The following is a 20,796-nucleotide window of genomic DNA, read 5'->3' on the forward strand; positions in this document are numbered from 1 at the left end:
ATCTTTGCCATAGCAATAAAAGTTAGAGGGACCAATCATTTTAATTCTTCTTCTTTTTTTTTTTCATGGCAGTAATTTAAAAATATGAAAAATCTGAACAATAGCAATCATTGCCTCAAAAATCTTATTTTTTTCAAAACAAAGCTGTTTTGGTTTGCAATAACTAATTGCATATTGTTATTGGACTCAGCATAGTTTTTTTCTGCAGTATTGCTTTTTGTCTCATGAGAGTGATGTGTCTCTAGCGCTGATAAACACACTCATTTGGACGTGATTGACAGACACACACACTTACACACTCACACTCACATAGCCTTAAGGTAAAATCCTTGATTGTATTTATTTAATGTGTATTTATATATATATATATATATATATATACTGGTTTTTTTTTTTGCTCTGTTTATCTTTATGTACATTATATGGCAAGAACTACAGGTAATAATTCTTGAATAATGTCTGTTTTTCATTTCACAGAAAAAAGTAGCTGCACACGAGTTTGGAACGACAAGGGTAAGTAAATAGTGACAGATTTTTCATTTTGGGCTCGTTATGAATTGAATTACTGTGATCGTAAAGGGTCCTTAAACAGTCAGCAGTTTTTTCTGTATCCTTTCTGCAAAGTTACTGAAGCATGTCCTGGCTGTGTGTTCTGTTTGGTCATGGTGAGCAGCTCCAAATGAGCCTCAGCGAGGTCACCAATCTGACCTTCAACTAGCGCTAAATGATGATATTAAATATTACACGGGCTATAAATAACCCAAGCTATCCCGAGTGTAATATATGGCGAGTTATGCAGCGTCAGTCTGACTAGCGGGAGCCGGTTGACGAGGAACACATCAGCAAAATATGGGTTAATAATTCAATCTACCCTGCCCTGTCTGATCACACTGTTGCCAGGTTACGTGAACCACTGCCGCAGCAGTGCTGTAATCATCTCTATCATTACACTGTGAACACAGCCTCAGTCACCATTGAGATGAGAAGTCAGAGTGCTCTGCATTCTATCACAACAGGCTGAGAGAGAACCTGATGCAGCGATGAGATACGCCACTGCGTCTGCTGTGGAGATTTATAGAAAAATGTAACCGTACTTCATTACATTCATATAGAATGAATGAAACAAATAACAAGAGCTGTTTTGAGTCCAATGCTCGTTTCTTCTCTGCCACTGGCTGGTTGCTACCCCTTGTTGCTAAGCTGAGAGCTGTGCCCACTCCTCTGCGTGGTGTCCTGTGCCAAGAACAAGGAATATATTCAATCAGATTTTTTTTTTCTTTTTTTTATTATAATCTGTGTTGTCTAGCAGTCGTTAGGAGAAATGTAACTTCAGGCCTTTTAATGTGAGAGTTTATAACAAAATGCAAATTCTGCCATCATTTACTCATATTGTACCAAAAAAAAAAACATTTCTTTCAAGGAACACAAAAATGAGACGTATTAATAAATGTTCGTATTAATAAATGTTCGTGCTTCTCTTTTCCATACAGTGAAAAAGGATGGTGACCACAGGTACTGCCAAGCTTTAAAAAGGACAAAAATTACCTACTTAACTTTGGCACTATATTCCAGGTATATAATATAATATAATATAATATAATATAATATAATATAATATAATATAATATAATATAATATAATATAATATAATATAATTTATTAATAATAGCATTCCAATTTTATTGTACTGCCAAGCTTTAAAAAGGACAAATAACTTCATAAAATTACCTACTTAACTTGGGCACTTTATTCCAGGTATATAATATAAGAATATAATAGAAATGATGTATCTATAATTATTATAGTTATTTAATATTGATAAAAAAGTTATTTATTTATATATATTCCAGTAAAATACAAATACATTTGACAAGCAACTTGACTCGGTCATTAAGACTTGAAAGAATGTATTTTAAATTAAGTTATTGAGTTTTTTTTTTTAAGTTTTACGCACAAGTCTTAATGAACCAGCAAAATTCTTTAAACCAGGCTTATTATCTTACACAGTTTAGTTAGTAAGTTAAGTAGCCTACACATTTTTGTAGTGCACAGGTAGCCTCTCACATCATGACCTAGCTGCATGTTGCTTCTCCAGCAGTCACTCTGGCAATCCATAACGCTCCGTGCAGCAGACGTGATTCACAGGCTCAGACATTACTGTCTCTGTAAGCTTTTCCTGCAAGCAGCTCAGGCCACCTGAAGGCAGCACAGAGATGAGCACAGACACAGTTGGCACCGGAGCGCACAGGAGCGGCGCCGGGGTCACGGAGAACGCAGTAAAATCCTTTGAGAGCTGTGTTAAAACAACAAACACAGATGACAAAGGGCACCTCTGACTCCATGATCCTCTCTTCCATTCTCGCTACACTCTCCCAAGTCATGACTATGGGATCAGGGCTATATCCCTGAACTCCATCACGCCCACATCGCTCCATTCACTTCGTGTGCCTGCCTTCAGTTTGGCTGACCAATTTGTGTAGGTGTCGCAAGTGAAGAATTACAGTAAGTAGGACAATGGCAAGAACGACAGCAGAAAAACAAGAGCTGTGCCACTACTTTCTGTGCGCAATTATGAATACATTCATGAGGACGTTTATCCATATGCTGGTGTATTTACTGCCAAATAGCAGTGAAAAGAGGCTTTGTTTTAAATGTTTGTATCACATCAGGAATTGCCAAAACAATCTGCCTCCCACAGAGAGGCCAGATTTGCAGTCTCTCTTGCACACCTTGGACAGGAGACAGAGAATATCAGAACTGAAGCCCCATATAGCGAAGATCTCCACTGTGATCGGAGTGACCGTCACTGACTTTCACATTTTTATCACGCCCACTGATCTGAGGACACACAGACCGTTTGCAATCAGAAGCGGAGGAACTGTTCGTGCGATGCATTGAGAATATGATTCAGTCCATCAGAGAAGTGACGTGGGCAGGGTGTTATGGTTAGGTAAAAGGAAAGCATATACTGATCTAAAATTAAATGGACTTCTAATATCAGCCTATTTCATACATGTAGAGATGTAATTTTATTTTGTTCAGAGCCAGTTACAGTATTCACCATCTATTTCGGTTACGTAATAACCTGCTCCATATGGAGAAAGCACAAAACTCAGCAGAAAGCTTTGCAGATTTCCACAGAATTGGAACATCCGACATTCACACATTTCCACACAAACTCCCTTGTGTATTAGTTTTAAAATATTTTGGCTCATTTCATTATGCTAGGAAAAAACAGTTTTGTGAATTTAGTATTTTGTCATGTCATTACATTGTTTAGAGCATAAGAAAAATTTTGAAAAATAAAATTTTTAGAAAAATGATATTTTATTCATATGTTATGCCATGTCCTCTGTAGAGGACATCGGGACTTTAAAAAGTCCTGTTTTTTTTTTAAATAAAAAGACATGAATAGACATGAAAAGGCAAAAAGAGTGGGATTTTTTTAAAACCAGAAATCAATTTTCATTTTTTTATACCAAATTTTATATAAAGATGATTCTCAACTATGTTATGAAAGATATTTTTAAAAAATATTTTTCTTTATGCAAAATGTGTGTAAAATGACCATAAACGAGTTTTTCCATTATATACAATGTATCTATAAACTGAATCTAATTAGCATATTAATGTGTTTTTGGGGCAACATAGAATGAACAAATAAGTGCAATAATGGGAGTAATAATTAGCAAGATTTTCATAATAATATCTCATATTTAATAGGAATATTGATATATAATTTTTTCTCTATTCATTTGTTGTGTCTCCCAAAATGTGTAATAAACATGCTTTAAGTCCTGGTGTCCTCTACAGTGGACATGTATGAAATTGATGTCCTGTTTCATAACAGAAGGTCATATTTTGATTTGAAACCCCATAACATTTTCCTGAGACGTTGATTTATGACAAACAATTGGTCAATTAGTCAGATTTAAATGATAATTACAAAATATTATCATATTTCCATTAGGGTGTTACATCTGATCACTAAATTAATGTCAGCCATTTTTAAAGACCAAAGAGAGGGAGTGGTCATGGTGAAACATCCAATCAATTGGTATCTCTGAAAAGCCCTGAATGTGCTCTGTACAGGACATCCAGATTTAAAACTGTGACATGTAACGTCTCAGAGAAATTGCTAAAACATAATGTCCTCTACAGTGGACAAAACTCCATAGCTGGTAGTCAGGAGTTTAACATGTTTAATGGCTGCATATCACAATAAAATCAGCACAGAAAATTCCAATAAATAAATAAATAAATCCATCTTGCCTGGCAATAAATATAAAATTCCTTATTTTAAATCATTTGTCAAGATACTATGCAAACCGATGTACAGTCGCAGATATATATTGGGTATTTTCATTCGATTGTATTTTAGAGCCAGAACTACCCATTTTATAGAATATACTGTGCATTACCTTTCAAATAGAGTCAGTACGATTTTTCATTTTTTAATCTTTAAAAGAAATTAATACTTTTATTCAGCACGGATGGATTGAATTGATCAACAATAACAGTAAAGACTTTTATAACGTTACAAAACATTTCTTTCAAATAAATTATGTTCTTTTTAACTTTTTATTTATCAAAGAATCTTGAAAAAAATCCCAGTTTCCACAAACATATTAAGCAGCATGTTTTTAACATTGATAATAATAAGAAATGTTTCTTGAGCAGCAAATCAACATATTATAATTACTTTTGAATGATCATGCGACACTGGAGACTGGCGTAATGCATAAAATTAGATTAAAATGTCAAATTTCATTATTGTTTTTACTGCATTTTTGATCAAATAATGCAGCTTTGGTGAGCATATCCTGCAAAATAAAAAATCCAAATTTTTTTTGAATAGTGTATTAAGCAGAGTTAAAACAATTTATTCAACTTTCAACCTTAGACAACCAAGTAAGCAATGATTCACACTAAAAACCCTAATATAAAGCCAATCAAAACGGCAAAGGATTTATGATTTGAAAGGCAGGACATTATGAAGATTACTAGAAATGTATTATTACAGTAAATCATGAAAGATGGGATTCTGTCTGTCATGAGTGAACAATAAAAAACAATCTCTACAGAGAACAAATACCTCAAAAGACCAATCAAACACAATCAGACTAAATTCTACATGTGCACCCAGGTCACTTGTTCAACAGATCCAATGTCAAACAGTTTTATTCAAGCTAACAACTCTCCTCCTACGTTGTTCAAAGACTTTTTACTTGGGTTTGAGCATTATTTAATAACTCATAAACCAAAAGTAATTACATAAATGACTCTTGCTCATTACTCCATATTCTCAGTGGACGGTTTGACGAGAGAATGCTCAGAGGATGTAAATTGTATTTAGAGCTGTCAAGCAATCAGCCTTTTTAAACAGACACATGCTGGGAGGTTCATACATTCCCCATAATTCATGTCATTAATCACCTTTCCTTACACTGAACAGTCATAGAAAATGCAAAGTGCTGCTCTTTTTCAGGGTTGTGTCGGGAGGTTCAAAATGTCACGGCGGCCTCACGTCCCCTGAGGTTAAAGCATTACAAATGTGGCATGCTGTCACTGCTTCAGCGAGGGATGTTCTGTGAATGACCACACACAGTCAGCCCAACACCAATGGCAAAAATGATATTAGAGAGTTCACGGTAAGCAGACCTCTATTGCGTCATTCTCTCAGGTTCAAACGCTGGCCCTCGCCATCACGAGCTCTGCAGCGATTCAGATGAGCATATGCAGTGCTTGGATTTGGCTGATTACATAATTGGAATTTTAATGTGGAATATTAATCCACTGAGGGCCCACATTCAGTTTTATAAACTGGCTGATCAGGATCTACTAGAGCGACTCCAGCAACCTGTTCAAAAGCGTGGCGACTCTCTGTGTTACACAAGCCACACACTCCTGTAAGCCAGTATACTAAAATAGTGCAAACTCACAATATAGTGGCATTCCCAAATGTTATTATGGGGGTTAATATGCAACGAGATTATCCAGCAATGTACTACAGAGTTTACGTAAGCATTCATGAATGTACGTATGCGTTTTTGTGTGTAGAGGTCAGGTTTTACCATTATTGCGGGGACATTGAAATAATAAAGCTAAAATCACCTACATTTTTGGGAGCAGCCAAGCACCCCCACAAAGAAAACGGCTGAAATGTACTGAAATAATGCCACAAATAATTCTAGCTGATATCAGATTACTTGTAATGGCCACTAATAAATAGCAGATATTAAAATGCTATAATATCTTGTGTAAATATATATTTTATAATGTACTACAAGGTAAAAAAAAAATGAATATTAATTTTGAGATTTGCTACTTATTTTTTAATAACTTAATTTTCTCCGTTGTGTTAAATAAACACTAATCCTTTGAAATACTCTGCCTGTTTGCCTCCTTGTCCCGAGTGTGACACTACTAAAGATTTTATGTAACAGTATTACATTATTATTGGTCTAAATATTTCAATTTAATGAAAATGTTAAATGCAGTCTTTGAGTGATCATTAAATGAAGGTAATCTAAATGTCAAAAATCAATATGTAAAGTCACTGCCATGCTAAATGATGTTTAGTTCAAATACTTATTATATTTAACATGTATAACAATCAATCATGCTATATTAATCAAACAAAATTAATAAACTAATAATAATGCTTTAAGAAACGCTTTAATGGGTGCCTAGGATTTATTTCTTTTTGTTTTGTTTTCACTCTTCTGTTTCCCAGTACAGCCACACTGTCACGAATTTGTGATGACTAATAAAAAATATTAAAGCCTTTTAGGTCTGCAAGACAAAAATACAGCAGAAGCATCTAGTGTGTGCTTTAGCATCTCAGCTTCATGCCAACATGTCACAAGTTTCTGTGGGTTTTGCAAGCAAGTATTTGATATGTTAGAGACTGTTAGATATATACACGCATGTTAAATACTGTAGTATTGAAATAATTTAATGTTGATCATTTAAATTAAATGAATTCATTTGAAATGCTTTGATTTTAAATTAACTGTAGAAATGTCTTTCTCCAAACGTTACCAAAATTTCCCAAACTGAGTGTAATGGATCATGAATCAAAATAATAAAAAAACAAAATCAGATCAAGCACTTCCTTGAAAGTACATTGGCAATCAATCTACATACACCTGTATCAATGCTCTGCCTTTAGCTCTTAGCCAAGCTGTAAATGAATTAAGACAACCCCTCCGACGTAAAACTCAAGTGTTAAATCAAACACAGACGCGCTGCCTGCAAACCATGTAACGGCGGGCCGATAATTCAGCACGTTATCTGTACAGGCTCGGCACAACCCTCTTGTATCTGTGGCCTGAGGCAGCTGGGACTCTCAGATATCAGGGATGTTCTGCTTGATTTGTATCTCTCTGGAGAGGAAGCGTGAATGAGCAAGTCTGTGTGCAAGTGGATGTATACATGCAAACCATTATTACTCCATCCAGCCAATGTCCAATGAAGCCAATGCAATGTGTTAGAAAAGCATAACAGCTTCAACCTCTAGAGGGCCAAAGATCTGATTAAAAAACTGGATCACATTAGTGTGCCCTGACATGAGTCACTATGGGATGCATGTAGCCTGAACACTTCCAATTTAAGAGCCGAATAAGGCAAGGCGGAATAAATGCTGCATATGAAAAATTAATTAGTGACACTTTATAATAACATTAATAGTGGTATTCACAGAATTAGTAACCCTATGTAATTAAACTTTGATGTGTAAACGCTTGTGCTACGGACATAAATGATGCTTCAAATCTCGCAGCTTGTTAATGAGAGATGTGCTATTACTTTTCTAAGCAATCACTTTTTCAAAACAATTCTCGACCTCTGATAAAATGGATTTTAAAAAATCCCAAAAATCTCCTGAGTGAAGGAGGACATTGTCTCAGAAAATGTTAAAATCTAGTTACTTTACATAACGATTAACATTACAAACTTTGATATATTTTCATATCCATTTATATTGATCTAAGTATATAATGTTTGATAGTGATTTATCAAAGTTACTAAAGAGATACATATACACTATCTGATATATATTATATAAAATCTCTCTTTATACAATATGTATTTGTATCAACTACAGACAAAACAAAGCTTTTTGTGGTGATTTTAAAGGTGCAAGAGTGATGGTGTAATTACAGCTGCTTTTTATGCACATCCTTTTAGGGAGAAACAGAGACTGACAACACTAATTGCATTAGTAAACAGTGTTAAAGCAATGTGCATAAACGGTCTCTGAAAAAAGATGCAAATTTTGGAGGCTGTGAAGAAACTTTTGAGGGGAAACGGGATGAGAACAAGGAGAACGAAGAAAAACGATGGTTAAAACACTATGAAAATCAGAAACATCCAGAAAATGGCTGAAGGGCTACTTAGAAAATGTAGCAATGAGAGATGACACACAGAGCATCTCTGCATGCAAGAAACGCTCTTTACTGGCAGTCTCATATAAACATTATCTGAGTGGGATGAAAAAGCATATAAATTTGCATATAAATTTGCAGTTTTTCTATTTTTAAAAGCCACATTTAATGCAACAAAAAAAATTTAATAAGACCAATGAAAAAATCAGGTGCTAAATAACCTCTTTAAGTTGGGAAATTACAAGCATACTTTTTACATCATATTTCTATAGTCAATATAAAGTCAAATACTGCTTTCCACAATTTTTCAGTGAAGTTATATAAACTAGAGTGTTTTTCTAGTTGCATTTGCAGTAAATTTGTATTTCAATTAATGCTGTCACTAGTGAACCTGACTGCATTTGTGCCAGATAAATACCTGTTTTGTGAAAGTATTTCAGCTTGTTTTAAAAACAAATTGTCAAATGTTGCTTTATGAAATGTTAAAAGTGGAAAGCTGTAATTGGTCATTTCAATGTGATCTTAGCCTTAAATGTAGCATTTTTTTTAGTGTGGCTCCCAAAACAACACACAAAGTTCAACAATCAGTTCAACCTTACAATTGGGTCTACTAAAACTAACCAATTGTATTTTTGTCACACATTTGAATGTTTTCTTTAATTACTATACCTTTAAACAGTCGGTATACAGTAAGTCTCACAACACTGCACAGCAATGGTTCTCGGCTCATTTCAATAAACTCAATGCTTATCAAGTGAGAATAGATCTTATCGATTAGTAGTGATTCATGAATCTGTTTGACTTTCATTCACAAATTTTCACAAATTGGACATCACGGGTCACGCTGTGCAGAGCACAATGACCTGTACTCTAAAGATATAATTAACCGATGCCTCATCACTAAATGAAATCTGATAAAAGAGCATTTCGGCACAACTATAGTTTTCCTATCTGTCAGTTAATTACATTGTAATTTATTGCTGTAATCTTACTCACAGGTCGGAGCCTCGGCACAAGGTACGTTACACTACACCCCTTGAAATTAATGAAAGGCGATGAATGCAAGCAATTCTGCACATAGAATATTCTAGGTCTGCAATCGCTTTACGCTCACAAGTGAGTCCACAGCAGAGGTAAAAGCCAAAAAGGTCCAAAATTACGAGCACTGGAAAGCTCAAAAGCTCTGTTAAAAGCACCCACAGACTCCCACAACACACAGAGAGAGTCAGAGGCTCGTGGATCAGCCCTCTCCAGTTATTGATTGTGATGCATGCAGATTCTATGATCTCGTGTGGGTGTTTTAACGCCGGCCGGCACAAAAAGCAGCGACTGATATTTGAAGCATCACACAGGGAGAGGGGAAGAGTAACAGCACAAAAGAGGGAATGACTGTGCAAGCTCTCTAAAAATATACTCTAAAATTCATTGGGATGTTAGCCCTTAAACTGAAGCAGCAGGGAGGGCTTTGTGACAATGCTGAAATAGCAAGCGACGCTTGTGCCGTGGCTCTCGGTGGCATGTGTACATGTCTGCCTTCCTTGTCAGCATAGTGGATGCATCCAGAACTGAATAAGATGAGTAAGCTGACCGCTATTCTTCAGTTTTCCAGGACAGTCACCACTGCGATCAGCAAAAACAAGAAATAAAACAAAGCAGGTGAGCAAACAAATAAACAGGCCTCTCGAGCCTGTGTGAGCCTGCGTGAGCTCTGTGCCCCCACGTGTGGCACAGAGCGGAGCAGGGGAGCTGCGCTCCAACAGGGCTGCCAGCTGAGAGCATATGGCTGACAGGTCAATGGCCATGAGCAATACAGTCACTCACATTAACACCCACACAAATGTATTTATATGGGGAAATATCACAATGTGTAAAGCTCACACAGTGGGTTAGTGCACAGAAACATCCTACTGCAGGTCAACGGATGACTGGAATCTTAATAACGTGCTTCATTTTTCATTACGAGATCCAAAGATTAACAGACAAGCAATTTCTTCAACTCTACAAATGTCATAAACAAACTTAGGGCTCAAAAATAAGAGTGGCCTGATGGCTAGGGGACAACATGAGACAGTTTTGGGTCAGCTGATCAGGTCAGTGCTGCGTTGGCACTACTTCTTTTGTTTGTTGTTCATATTCATGTACTTTTTTGTCTTGAAATCTTGCGTAATCGGTTTTCTGTGATGTACTGAACATTCTGCTGTAAATTCTGTCCATTTAAATAAGAATAATCTACACAAACGAGGATATGTTGAAATGTTTTACACTGCTTGCCACTGCATTTATGAAATGTAAAGCTGCATCATTTTTAATTCCATTTATTCCAAAGTAAAAACCTAGAAAATTATTTGGTCTTTAAAAAATAATAGTTAATAAATGCTAATATATATATTTGTGGTGAGGCTAAAAGTGACAAATATTCGATTATATTCAAGTTTATTTGTATTGCGCTTTTCACGATGCAAATTGTTGCAAAGCAGCTTTACAGAAAATTTGGTAGTTTTGTATGTTGTCTGAGGGAAATAATTGATGGAAATAATTTCAAACCTTGCTTTTGAGGCCATTAAATTGTTTAAATTGGAGTTTAAAACATCTGACATAATAACAGAACTAGCACTCACTCTTTGAGTACAAGACCACAACATGTGATTTTTGTTTCTTTGTCACACTGTTTAAAATATTCAGATAACACAATAGACATTTTTATTATCATTTCCTCAACAGTGGTTTGTTTCATTGGATGGATAGATAAAGGAGAAACAGGCAATCAGCCAAAGATATAAAAATAATGGCCATCAGAGGTGGGATTGTTTGAGAACATACAAGTTCTATGCATTTACAACGCCAGACTTCATCACAGAACAAACCAAACTTCTATCACACTGCAAGTCCACTAGTTCCCATACAAAACACAGTCAACTATCTCTTTAAAGTTTTCTCAGGGACACATCTTTACCCTTTCTCGGTGTATAAAAGCCAACTCTAAAAGTATGCATAAATATTGCAGTGTGCCTTCTCCTCCGTTTTATAGTGCATTTGCAGTGATTTCCTATGCGCTCTTCCATCGTTTTTTATAGGCTGAGTACATTTTGTTTTAAGAACAGGTTTATAAAGGTTTGCATGTGTGTGTGTGTGTGTGTGTGTGTGTGTGTGTGTGTGTGTAAAATATTTTTGAGTAGGATGATGGATTGATGGATTGCATTCAGCATGCTTGAGCCTTCTGACAACTGATACTTTATCAGCAGTGAGAAGGCCGTGAAACAACGCACTCTAACAATCACTTACTGAGCAAAGTGGTAGGTTTTTCAGCCTTGTAGATCTCAAGATCAATAGCATAATGCTGTAAATGAAATGAACTATAGGATGTGGTCATCTTCCTGTCCAGGCCAGCTGCTTCAGTAGCTGCATATGTGTGTGTAGAGTAAGATACTGTGATATAGAGAGCCCAGACTGCAAAGATAATATCACTGATCAGTGCATGCACAATGTAGTAAAAAAAAATCATTTTGTGAAGTTCTGCATGTCAAGGTAACTGCAGCGTCAGCAAATAAAAATGCAGTCATGAAGATGCACAATAATGTCTGTAAAATGTCACCGAATTCAGCTCTCTCTCTCTCAGGCAGCAGGATTTCTAGCCTTCTTGTCGCTATGGCAACACCTAAAGTTAATTGGGTACCTATGCAGTGTTGGGTAGAATCAAACACCGTTCTCCTACAAGACCATGTTTTCATTTGAAGGAACACACTTCAAGTGTGAAATGTGGCAAGCCTTAGTTATCTCTTTTAACAAATGTGCTATACTATAAAGTAAAAGCATATGACAATGTCAATAATAGTCAGTATCAAGAATGTTTTGCCTGTTGCACACGGATGGGATTTACCTCATCTGTGTACATATCAACAATATTAACCATATTTAATGTACTAGGCCTATACTGTATGTTTTCCTAATAATTGCAAAGTAAAATTTAGAATATTTTCAGATGAGATGCATCCAACAGAATAAATAAAATACAATAAAACAGAATGTACCTTATATTAATGGGATTTACAAACATGATATTTACGATTTATTGAGATAAAGCAAGTCGAGCTTGATCCTACAAAAATAAATACTTCAAAAATAAAAAAATAAAAAATATAAAATAAATACAAAAAATAAGAGTACAAAATTTATATATCAATATATATTACACTTCTATTTTCTCATTTAATCTTTAAACTAGTAAGTTGTCTTCACATGTGTGGCCTTATAATAAATTCTCAGTTCTCCAAAAGGACATATATTAGTTTTGGTGGAAAGAGGAGTGTCTTGCGGGACCAACCCTAAACTGGTCTCATCTGGAATGGATGAGGTAAGCCTTATCTTTCTCCACAACATAACCCCCAACCCCCATCCCATTTCCTTTCTGCAACACAAAACCCCACATTACAAATGAAAATCCAATTTGTTAAAATCTCTCACAAACCCAGCCTCCTCTCAGATGAATACATTACTGTGCTGATGTCTCAAGCTAGCGATCCATCCGTAAGCGCTCACATATGCTAGCCCTGCTCCTGATTTATGACATGCATAATCAACTGAGGAACTTGGCTTACTGCTGAGATCACAAGAGCACAGAAAATCACCTCTGATATAGCAGGGTGCACCATTAATGAGATGCTTTATAAAATAAAAAAACCCTGAATGTATTCCTTGCATTCTTTTGCACTGAATGCACTGTGATGCCAGGCTTCATTCTAATGAATGCAAATACTTGATCAAGATATATTTCTCATAAATTGGCTACACTTGGCATCAGCAAAAGGAACCATTAAGGCGTTGTATCGCACGTAACCTAAAATGGATAAATGTGATTCTTAAGATGTGCCTTTAATCTTTCAACTGCTAGGAGCATGTTGACACACAAGCATGTAGGTGTACAACAAATTGTGTTTTTGATGGAAATTACATTAAAAACTTAAACCGAATTTTTATTTTCAGGAAATACTTATTCTACCTTCAAAGATTCTTAATTTCTATATTGCTGTTTGAAAAAAGACCTTAGACATGAAGCTAATGGTCATGTCATGCAGTAGGTTAAATAATATATAAACAAATTTACCGTCCGCTCTCATAACCTCCCAATTGCAACTGTCCAGGATACTGGATAAAGCTGTTTTTGATGGCATATGACAACAGTTATGCAGACAAGTGCTTCTACACAATGCACTGGTCATTTAACTTAGTAATCTTACAAATAAAATTAAAATGTATAGAATTTATAAAAATATAATATATGGCAGCATATGAAACCGATGCTCCACACCAAATCACTAGGCTAAATCTTTTTTAAAAGGTTTTAAATAATAATTTTAACTTAAAATTCTGTTTGTCTTTATAGAATGCACAATGTGAAAAAAAAAACAATTTCTACATAGGATAATAAAATGTGAGTAGCATTTTATACAGTGTCCATATTACCAAATTACACAGTACCCAAGTTAGGACAATTACAACAGGGCTAACAAAAAAAATGCGTCATTTGCTCCAGGAAATAATTACATATTAAATGCCTGTTGCTCATTAATATTATTCACTGCTTAACTCATGCAATGACGCAAGTGTAAGAGCTATTAAATATCCATTTTTAATTCTTCAATTAATATTTTATCTAATAAAATATTGCATTTAGTAGACACAAGAAATATGCTATGCTTGCTTTACTACTGTTTTACTGATGAAAATAAATGTTTTATAGTTCCCCTGCTATTTAATATGCAGCATTTAACATGATTTATTTGTTAAGTTTCATATCTCGAGAGGACTGAGGAAGATAATGATCTATGAATCATCTATAGTAATGGTTGATCTTATGAATGAGACAACGAGAAGCTAAAAAACAGCATCCATTTGCCTTTCTCTCTAATTGTAATGCAGCCAGAACACATAATTTCACATATATTTCAACATCATTTCAGCATGGTCCATATGTTTGCAGCTACAAGGATGAGTTAACAAAAAAACATCCTTCTTGATATGATGCAGATGCTTCATTTCTAAGATGGAGGATGTCTGTATCGCAGCTGGGGGTAAGAGCCGAGGACATCTGAGGAGTAAAGCCTCTCTAAAAATCTGCTCCTTCATTCCCACAGATTTCTTCAAATACACTTCAACATACGTGATGCACGCAGTTCCTGAGCACACGTACACTGACAGACAGGCGACCGAGCAGGATATGGAGTGTAATTTAGCATATAGCCCCATCGAGAAGTTAATATTAATATAAAGAAATCACAGAATCACAACAGAAAAGCATCCAGCACTAGCAAGAACAGTACATATGCATCACCTCCAGATATCTTGATTTACTTTGTGTTGCTTTTTTAACATTTAAATCCATTCATAGGTGGCCTCCCACAACATATTTCACTCTACGCGGACGATATACTTTTGTTTATAAAAAATCCTAGTAAGTCTATTCCACATCTCCTCACTTCAATTACAAGATTCGGGAATATATCAGGTTTTACTGTTAACTGGGAAAAAAGTGACCTGATGACTATGCCCAACACTTTTAAGCAGTATATAAGATCCACTTCGTTCAAGATAGCAGAAAACTCTTTTACTTATCTTGGTGTCATAATAACTGCAAAACCAAAAGACCTTCTAAGAGCCAATTTGCAAAAGAGGATTGATCAATTAAAAAATAATATAGACTATTGGAGAACATTGCCAATTTCAATGGTAGGTAAAATTAATGCAGTAAAGATGGTGAGCCTACCAAGATTCCTCCACTTATTTCAGTCTATCCCTTCATGTATACCACAATCCTATTTTAAACAACTACAAGATAATTTTTCAGTTTTTATGGAATTATAAAACAGCAAGAATTAATAAAAAACCACTTTTTTAAATCTAAGGAGAAGGGGGGATTTGGGTTACCTTTCTTTAAAGCATATTATTGGGCAGCACACTTGAATATATTCTCTTGGTAGAATGATGATCCATCCATCAGAAGGAACCTGTGAATGGCTTAGAATTAAACAAGCCCTTTGCTCTAACTCTTCACTGCAGGCACTATGCAATAGTCCAGGAAAGGTTAGTAAGCTTATCTATAATAATCATTTTGTTACAGGCCAGTCTTTAAAAATTTGGAAACAAATTAAAATGTATATTAAAGCTCCTAATGTATATCTTGATAGTCCCATATGTATGAATCACTCCTTCGTTCCCGTTCTTAATGATAAGGTTTTTTCACTTTGGAAACAGAAGGGAATAGGCTGTGTTGGCTCACTTTATATGAATGGGTATTTCTTGTCTTTTAAAGAGCTCCAATCAAAGTTCAGGTTACCAAATTCTCACTTTTTTAGATATTTGCAAATCAGAGACTATGTTAGAAATTTTTTTCCTGATTTTGAACAACTAAAAAAGCATGGAAAATTAGAGGAAAAAAAACGATTTAAAGCCGGAAACTCAAAAGCAGTATCATATTTCTATAATGTATTAACTGATCTGGTGGATAGTGACACAACTTCAATTAGGAAAGCATGGGAGGAGGATTTAGGTTTCACTATTGAGGATGCGCAATGGGAGGAATGCCTACAGAATATACATGATTGTTCAATTAATACTAGACACAACTTAATTCAATTCAAATCTCTACACAGAGTATACGTGTGCAAAACTAAATTGCACAAGATTTTCCCTGAAGTGTCACTGATATGCAATAAATGCAAGGTTGCGGAGGGTACACTTCTACATTCATTTTGGACATGTTGTAAACTTCACAAATACTGGACTGATATTTTATTTATTATTCATATTGAGAAGTTACGATTTATTAACAATGATAAGCTAGATATATTTTGGAAAATATGGAAGCCTGTATTAGATCACTTAGGAATGTGATAATAACTTTACTTATTTATGCTGGTTTTTATACTGCATTATACCTTTGTTACTCTTAAATGTATTTACCTAAATATTATTATCTTGTTATTGTAGTATTTTTGTATTTACTTTTTTTTTTTTCTCACACCCTGCTGATGTTATCGCTGTGATCTGTTTGGAACTCCTTTATTTTGTGCATCAGAGATGTTTATTTGTCCCCCTTTTTACTGCTCAACCCTCATTCTAAGCCAAAATTCATTCAAATTATCCCCAGAAGCGATAGCCTTGGCAAATGAAATACATACACAAGGCCTTCAAAGAAAACTAAAGCCTCTTTAATAATCTTGACAGGCAACAGCCTGGCCAGAGGAGGAGAAACCTGCAAGATGATCCATGGTCTCCTCCTCACATACGAGAAGCTTTAATAGTGTCACTCTCCTATATACCTCTTCTTTTTGGACCTTTGTTCTGGAAAAACAAATGTCATATTAAAAATTTTAATCCATTCTCCAAATATACAAACACTCCTATTAAAGGAAAAACTAAAAACTGCAGTGCTTTCAACATTAGGGGAAGGATCTGTTTTAGTTTCCCAATGGGGAATGTTAAAAACAGTTATTATCTGTTTGGTGATGCTGGTGGTGCAGAAACCCCACACACTTCACCATTAAAGCACAACTCAGAGCTGAAGCGATGGGGTGATGCAATTTGGCCACAATAACACAGTGCGAGAAAAACGATCTTTTGATTTGCCACAAAACGAACGAGAATCTTCTACATGATTTCACCCGCAATGAATATTATGTTTTCTGCAGATATGAATGTGTTTATATATTATACGCACTCAGAGCGCTAGAAACCAATAAATGTGGCCTTACAGAAAGTCGGGGGCAAACCCTAGCACACAAATCCACAGCTTCTCTCTTAAAGCGTCTCCTCTTTGGCTCCGCGATAGCCTTGGCAAATGAAATACATACACAAGGCCTTCAAAGAAAACTAAAGCCTCTTTAATAATCTTGACAGGCAACAGCCTGGCCAGAGGAGGAGAAACCTGCAAGATGATCCATGGTCTCCTCCTCACATACGAGAAGCTTTAATAGTGTCACTCTCCTATATACCTCTGTTAAACAATTTCCTTCTCATTAATTAAACATACACTCCATCAACTGAGTGCTCGTGCCTATCAGGTATCGCATTTGGTGCACGGGAGAAGATATATGCTTGATTTATTTCACCTCTCTGGACGCCATACATCAAAACGAGAAGGAAATTATCGCAGAAACAGAGAATAAACAGGAAATGTCACATCTTAAGGGTTCATTTATTCGGTTTACAGCAAATGCTGCCAAGAAACCATGCATAATTCATGATTAAAATAAAAGGAATGAGTGAAAAACCGCACTGCTTTTGACTGATGCCTCTCCCATCATCTGAACGGACGCAGAATTAGTCAGCTCCTTGCTCACGCCTTCCCTCCCTGCGCTTGGTGAAATTTCTCCCTCGCTGCCACCGAGATCTCACCCTCCATTTTCTCTGCGTCTCCGCCACTCTCTCTGTGTTCTCTCTCCCTCGGCCATGCACAAATACCAATAAAAACCTGTGCACTCGCACGCAGCCCCACACCGTAGACATGCACGCACACTGAAGGCACAGAGCATGCATGCTGGCTCGTTCTCACACGAGAGCCTGCTTCCTCCATTTTATACATTCAGAGCAACCCTGCCCCCACCCCTGCTGCCACTTACACACACACACACACACACACACATTAATTACAGCTTCTGCTCCCTGATTCGGTTTGAATATGAGGTTAAAATGCAGCTAAAACAGTCACAGACAAAAAGTGTGTATTATACTTCACAAGATGCCTCGCCTCTCAATGAGCGACTAGAACAGCAGACTGGAAACTAATGAGAAACGTGGACACACACATCCATAAAACATCCACATCTTCACCTCACAAATCTAGAATCCATTACTTGCTGGATATTAGATTTGATCATGTGTTTTGCCTGGTCAGCAGTGTTGGCAGGTCACTGCCATCCTTGAATTAAATTGGCGGAGCTACATGCACTTGTTGCGTGGTCACAGTGGCCCTGTCAGTCCTTGTCAGATGAGGGTTTAGATAAGTATGTACGTAGGGGATTGATGAAACCATAAAGCACTGATGGAGCAGTAAATACATGAAGATTAAACTCCTCTGCATGAATCAATCTTGACGAGCATACTGTAAGATTACAGCACATGCAGTATGAAAGGATCAACACTGGATGAATCCCTTGAAAAAAACGATGCATCTTCTAGCAGCTACAGGGGAGCTTTCTGATTCTGCTCAGTTTCAACCTAGCGAGCACATATACACCGACTGCCTACCGCCTGCTGCCTACTCTCAATGCCCCCAGCGGCACAGAAACGGCATTTACCTGGTCGTACCAGTCCCGGTTGGAACAGGTGCACTCGGGCCACCATCCTCCTTGGCCTCCTGAGCTGTTACCGTTCACCTTGGGGACGCCCTTGGATTGGCTCTTGGGGTTGGGGCCTCCAGGACCCCCAGCTGACATCATTTTCCCTTTACTTCTTCCCAATGTACCCCCTCCACCCATTCCCCCTCCTCCGCCCGAGGTTTGGGGTGGTAAGGTCTGGCCGCCTCCATAGCCAGCTGGGTAGCCGTAGGGTTCGGGCTGCCAGTCTCCATATGCCGGGGCGTCCATCCTGCGCAGGGCGGCCATGCGGGTCACTTCATAGCATTCTGGGCACTTGCAGCAGTGGTGATGTTTGTGCATGCTGGCTAGTTCACGCGGTGCGGCGCTCTCTGTCTCTTTCTATCTCACTGCTGCTGCTGCTGCCTGCTCAGATCAAACGCAGCGCGCAGTGCAGCTCGGCTCACGGAACGGCAGCAGGAATCTTCACGAACCCTGTTATCCTCCTCTTTGTTCCTCCCGATTGAGAAAAAGATGAGACGAGTAGGTAGCAACAGGGCGATGAAAAATAGAAAAAGCTTGGTGGTCTTCCTCCGGTCGATGCAAAAGGTTTGGAAATATAATAAAAATAGTGTATATGATCTCGGAATCAGAGACCAGCCCCGATGGTTGAGTTCTCTTCTTGCTTCTGTTGGTTCACAGTGATACGTATATAAATTCATAGATATATATATTCATTTGTTTATATATGTATATATTTACACACACACAAATACATATAAAAATATTGATATAAACAGACAAGCACAAATACAGTTATATACAGGTATATATGTATACATATATAATTCTATAAATATTGATATGCGTGTGTACAAATATATATATATTACATATATATATAAACAATTTCTATATATATAAATGATATCCGTGATCAAATCTTCCTCTGTATGTCTCTGCTTGCCAGATTTCTTCCTTCTGCGTTTCCTCCTGCTTTGGGAAGTGTTTTCTTGCCTTCTTCCTGTCTCTCTTTTCCCAGCCTGCAGAGAGGAGCTGAGCACTGGATTGACTCTCAGCCTGCTTGCCCTAGATGTGGATTATACGGAGGGATGCAAGCAAGTGAGAGGGAGAGAGAGAGAGAGAGAAAGGGAGAGAGAGGGAGAGGCGTAGCAGCATCCCTCCAGCACCTCAGCCCTGACAGCCACAGCCAATCAACTCACAGCACAGCCATCAGCAGCAGCACCAACACAGGACTGACTGCTTCAGTGACTGCTCTTAAAGGGCCAGCGCACCTGAACATCAGCCAGAACACAGAGCCCGAATGGAGACACAGAGAGTGCGGTTATTCAGCTCCACGGCTTCACTGTAAGAAAGACTGAAGACCTGCCTTGAGGGTTTATACTGGAGAAGGGCTACATAAGGGGCTGATGGATGACCATGTTTTAATCTATTTGTGTATTAGGTTAATTTGTTAATTTACTTTAAAATAAAATAAACCATACACTTTGGACACTCCAAACTAGCAATGAAAATATGTAAAATGCTTGACGATAAACTCCAAGAAATACTGCGCTACATCAAAGACCAACAAATATTTGTCTTCAAAGAATAAAACATGAATGAAAATAACATTTGATATAATTTTGCAGACCTATAGCTTTCAACTGCTAGCTGTCTCATAGTTATGTTCTGTCAAACACATTTGTATTCTTAAATGAATTTAGACAAAATCTGGTAGAGTGGAATGATCGGAGAAAATCTGCTCCACATTTTTAAAGTGAGACTGTTCTCTGCAATATTTCCTGTTAGTTTTCTACTAACATCTTTTCATATATAATTGTTATCTCTTTCCCTGCTAAACATGGAACTTTCCGTTATTTATGAGACAACGCTTCCCCGCCAAACACAGAATTTTCCGCGTTTTCGTGTTTTCACTGTTATACACTCAGGGATGCTATTATGCATCACCTGAATGAGTCCAGAATGTACTGATCAAAAACACAGAAGACGGAGATGCAGAAATGAGCGAACTCATATGTAACCAGTGGTGGACAGTAACGGAGTAGTTTTACTTCGTTACTGTACTTAAGTAAATTTTTCAAGTATCTGTACTTTAC

General features: G+C 36.9%; 1 protein-coding gene across 1 annotated transcript in view; it reads right to left on the bottom strand.

Annotated features, from left to right (window-relative positions):
* dlg3 (discs, large homolog 3 (Drosophila)) overlaps positions 1–19,416 on the bottom strand; it is an 80,354-nt gene extending 60,938 nt beyond the window's left edge. The window contains exon 1 of the mRNA XM_016446568.1: positions 18,680–19,416. Coding sequence (XP_016302054.1) covers positions 18,680–19,039 — 360 coding nt within the window. The 5' untranslated portion in view covers positions 19,040–19,416. The remainder of the gene's footprint in view (positions 1–18,679) is intronic.
* Between the last annotated feature and the right edge of the window lie 1,380 nt (positions 19,417–20,796).

This window comes from Sinocyclocheilus anshuiensis, unplaced genomic scaffold (assembly GCF_001515605.1).
Source record: "Sinocyclocheilus anshuiensis isolate Anshui unplaced genomic scaffold, SAMN03320099.WGS_v1.1 scaffold227, whole genome shotgun sequence".
NCBI classification, from domain to species: domain Eukaryota; kingdom Metazoa; phylum Chordata; class Actinopteri; order Cypriniformes; family Cyprinidae; genus Sinocyclocheilus; species Sinocyclocheilus anshuiensis.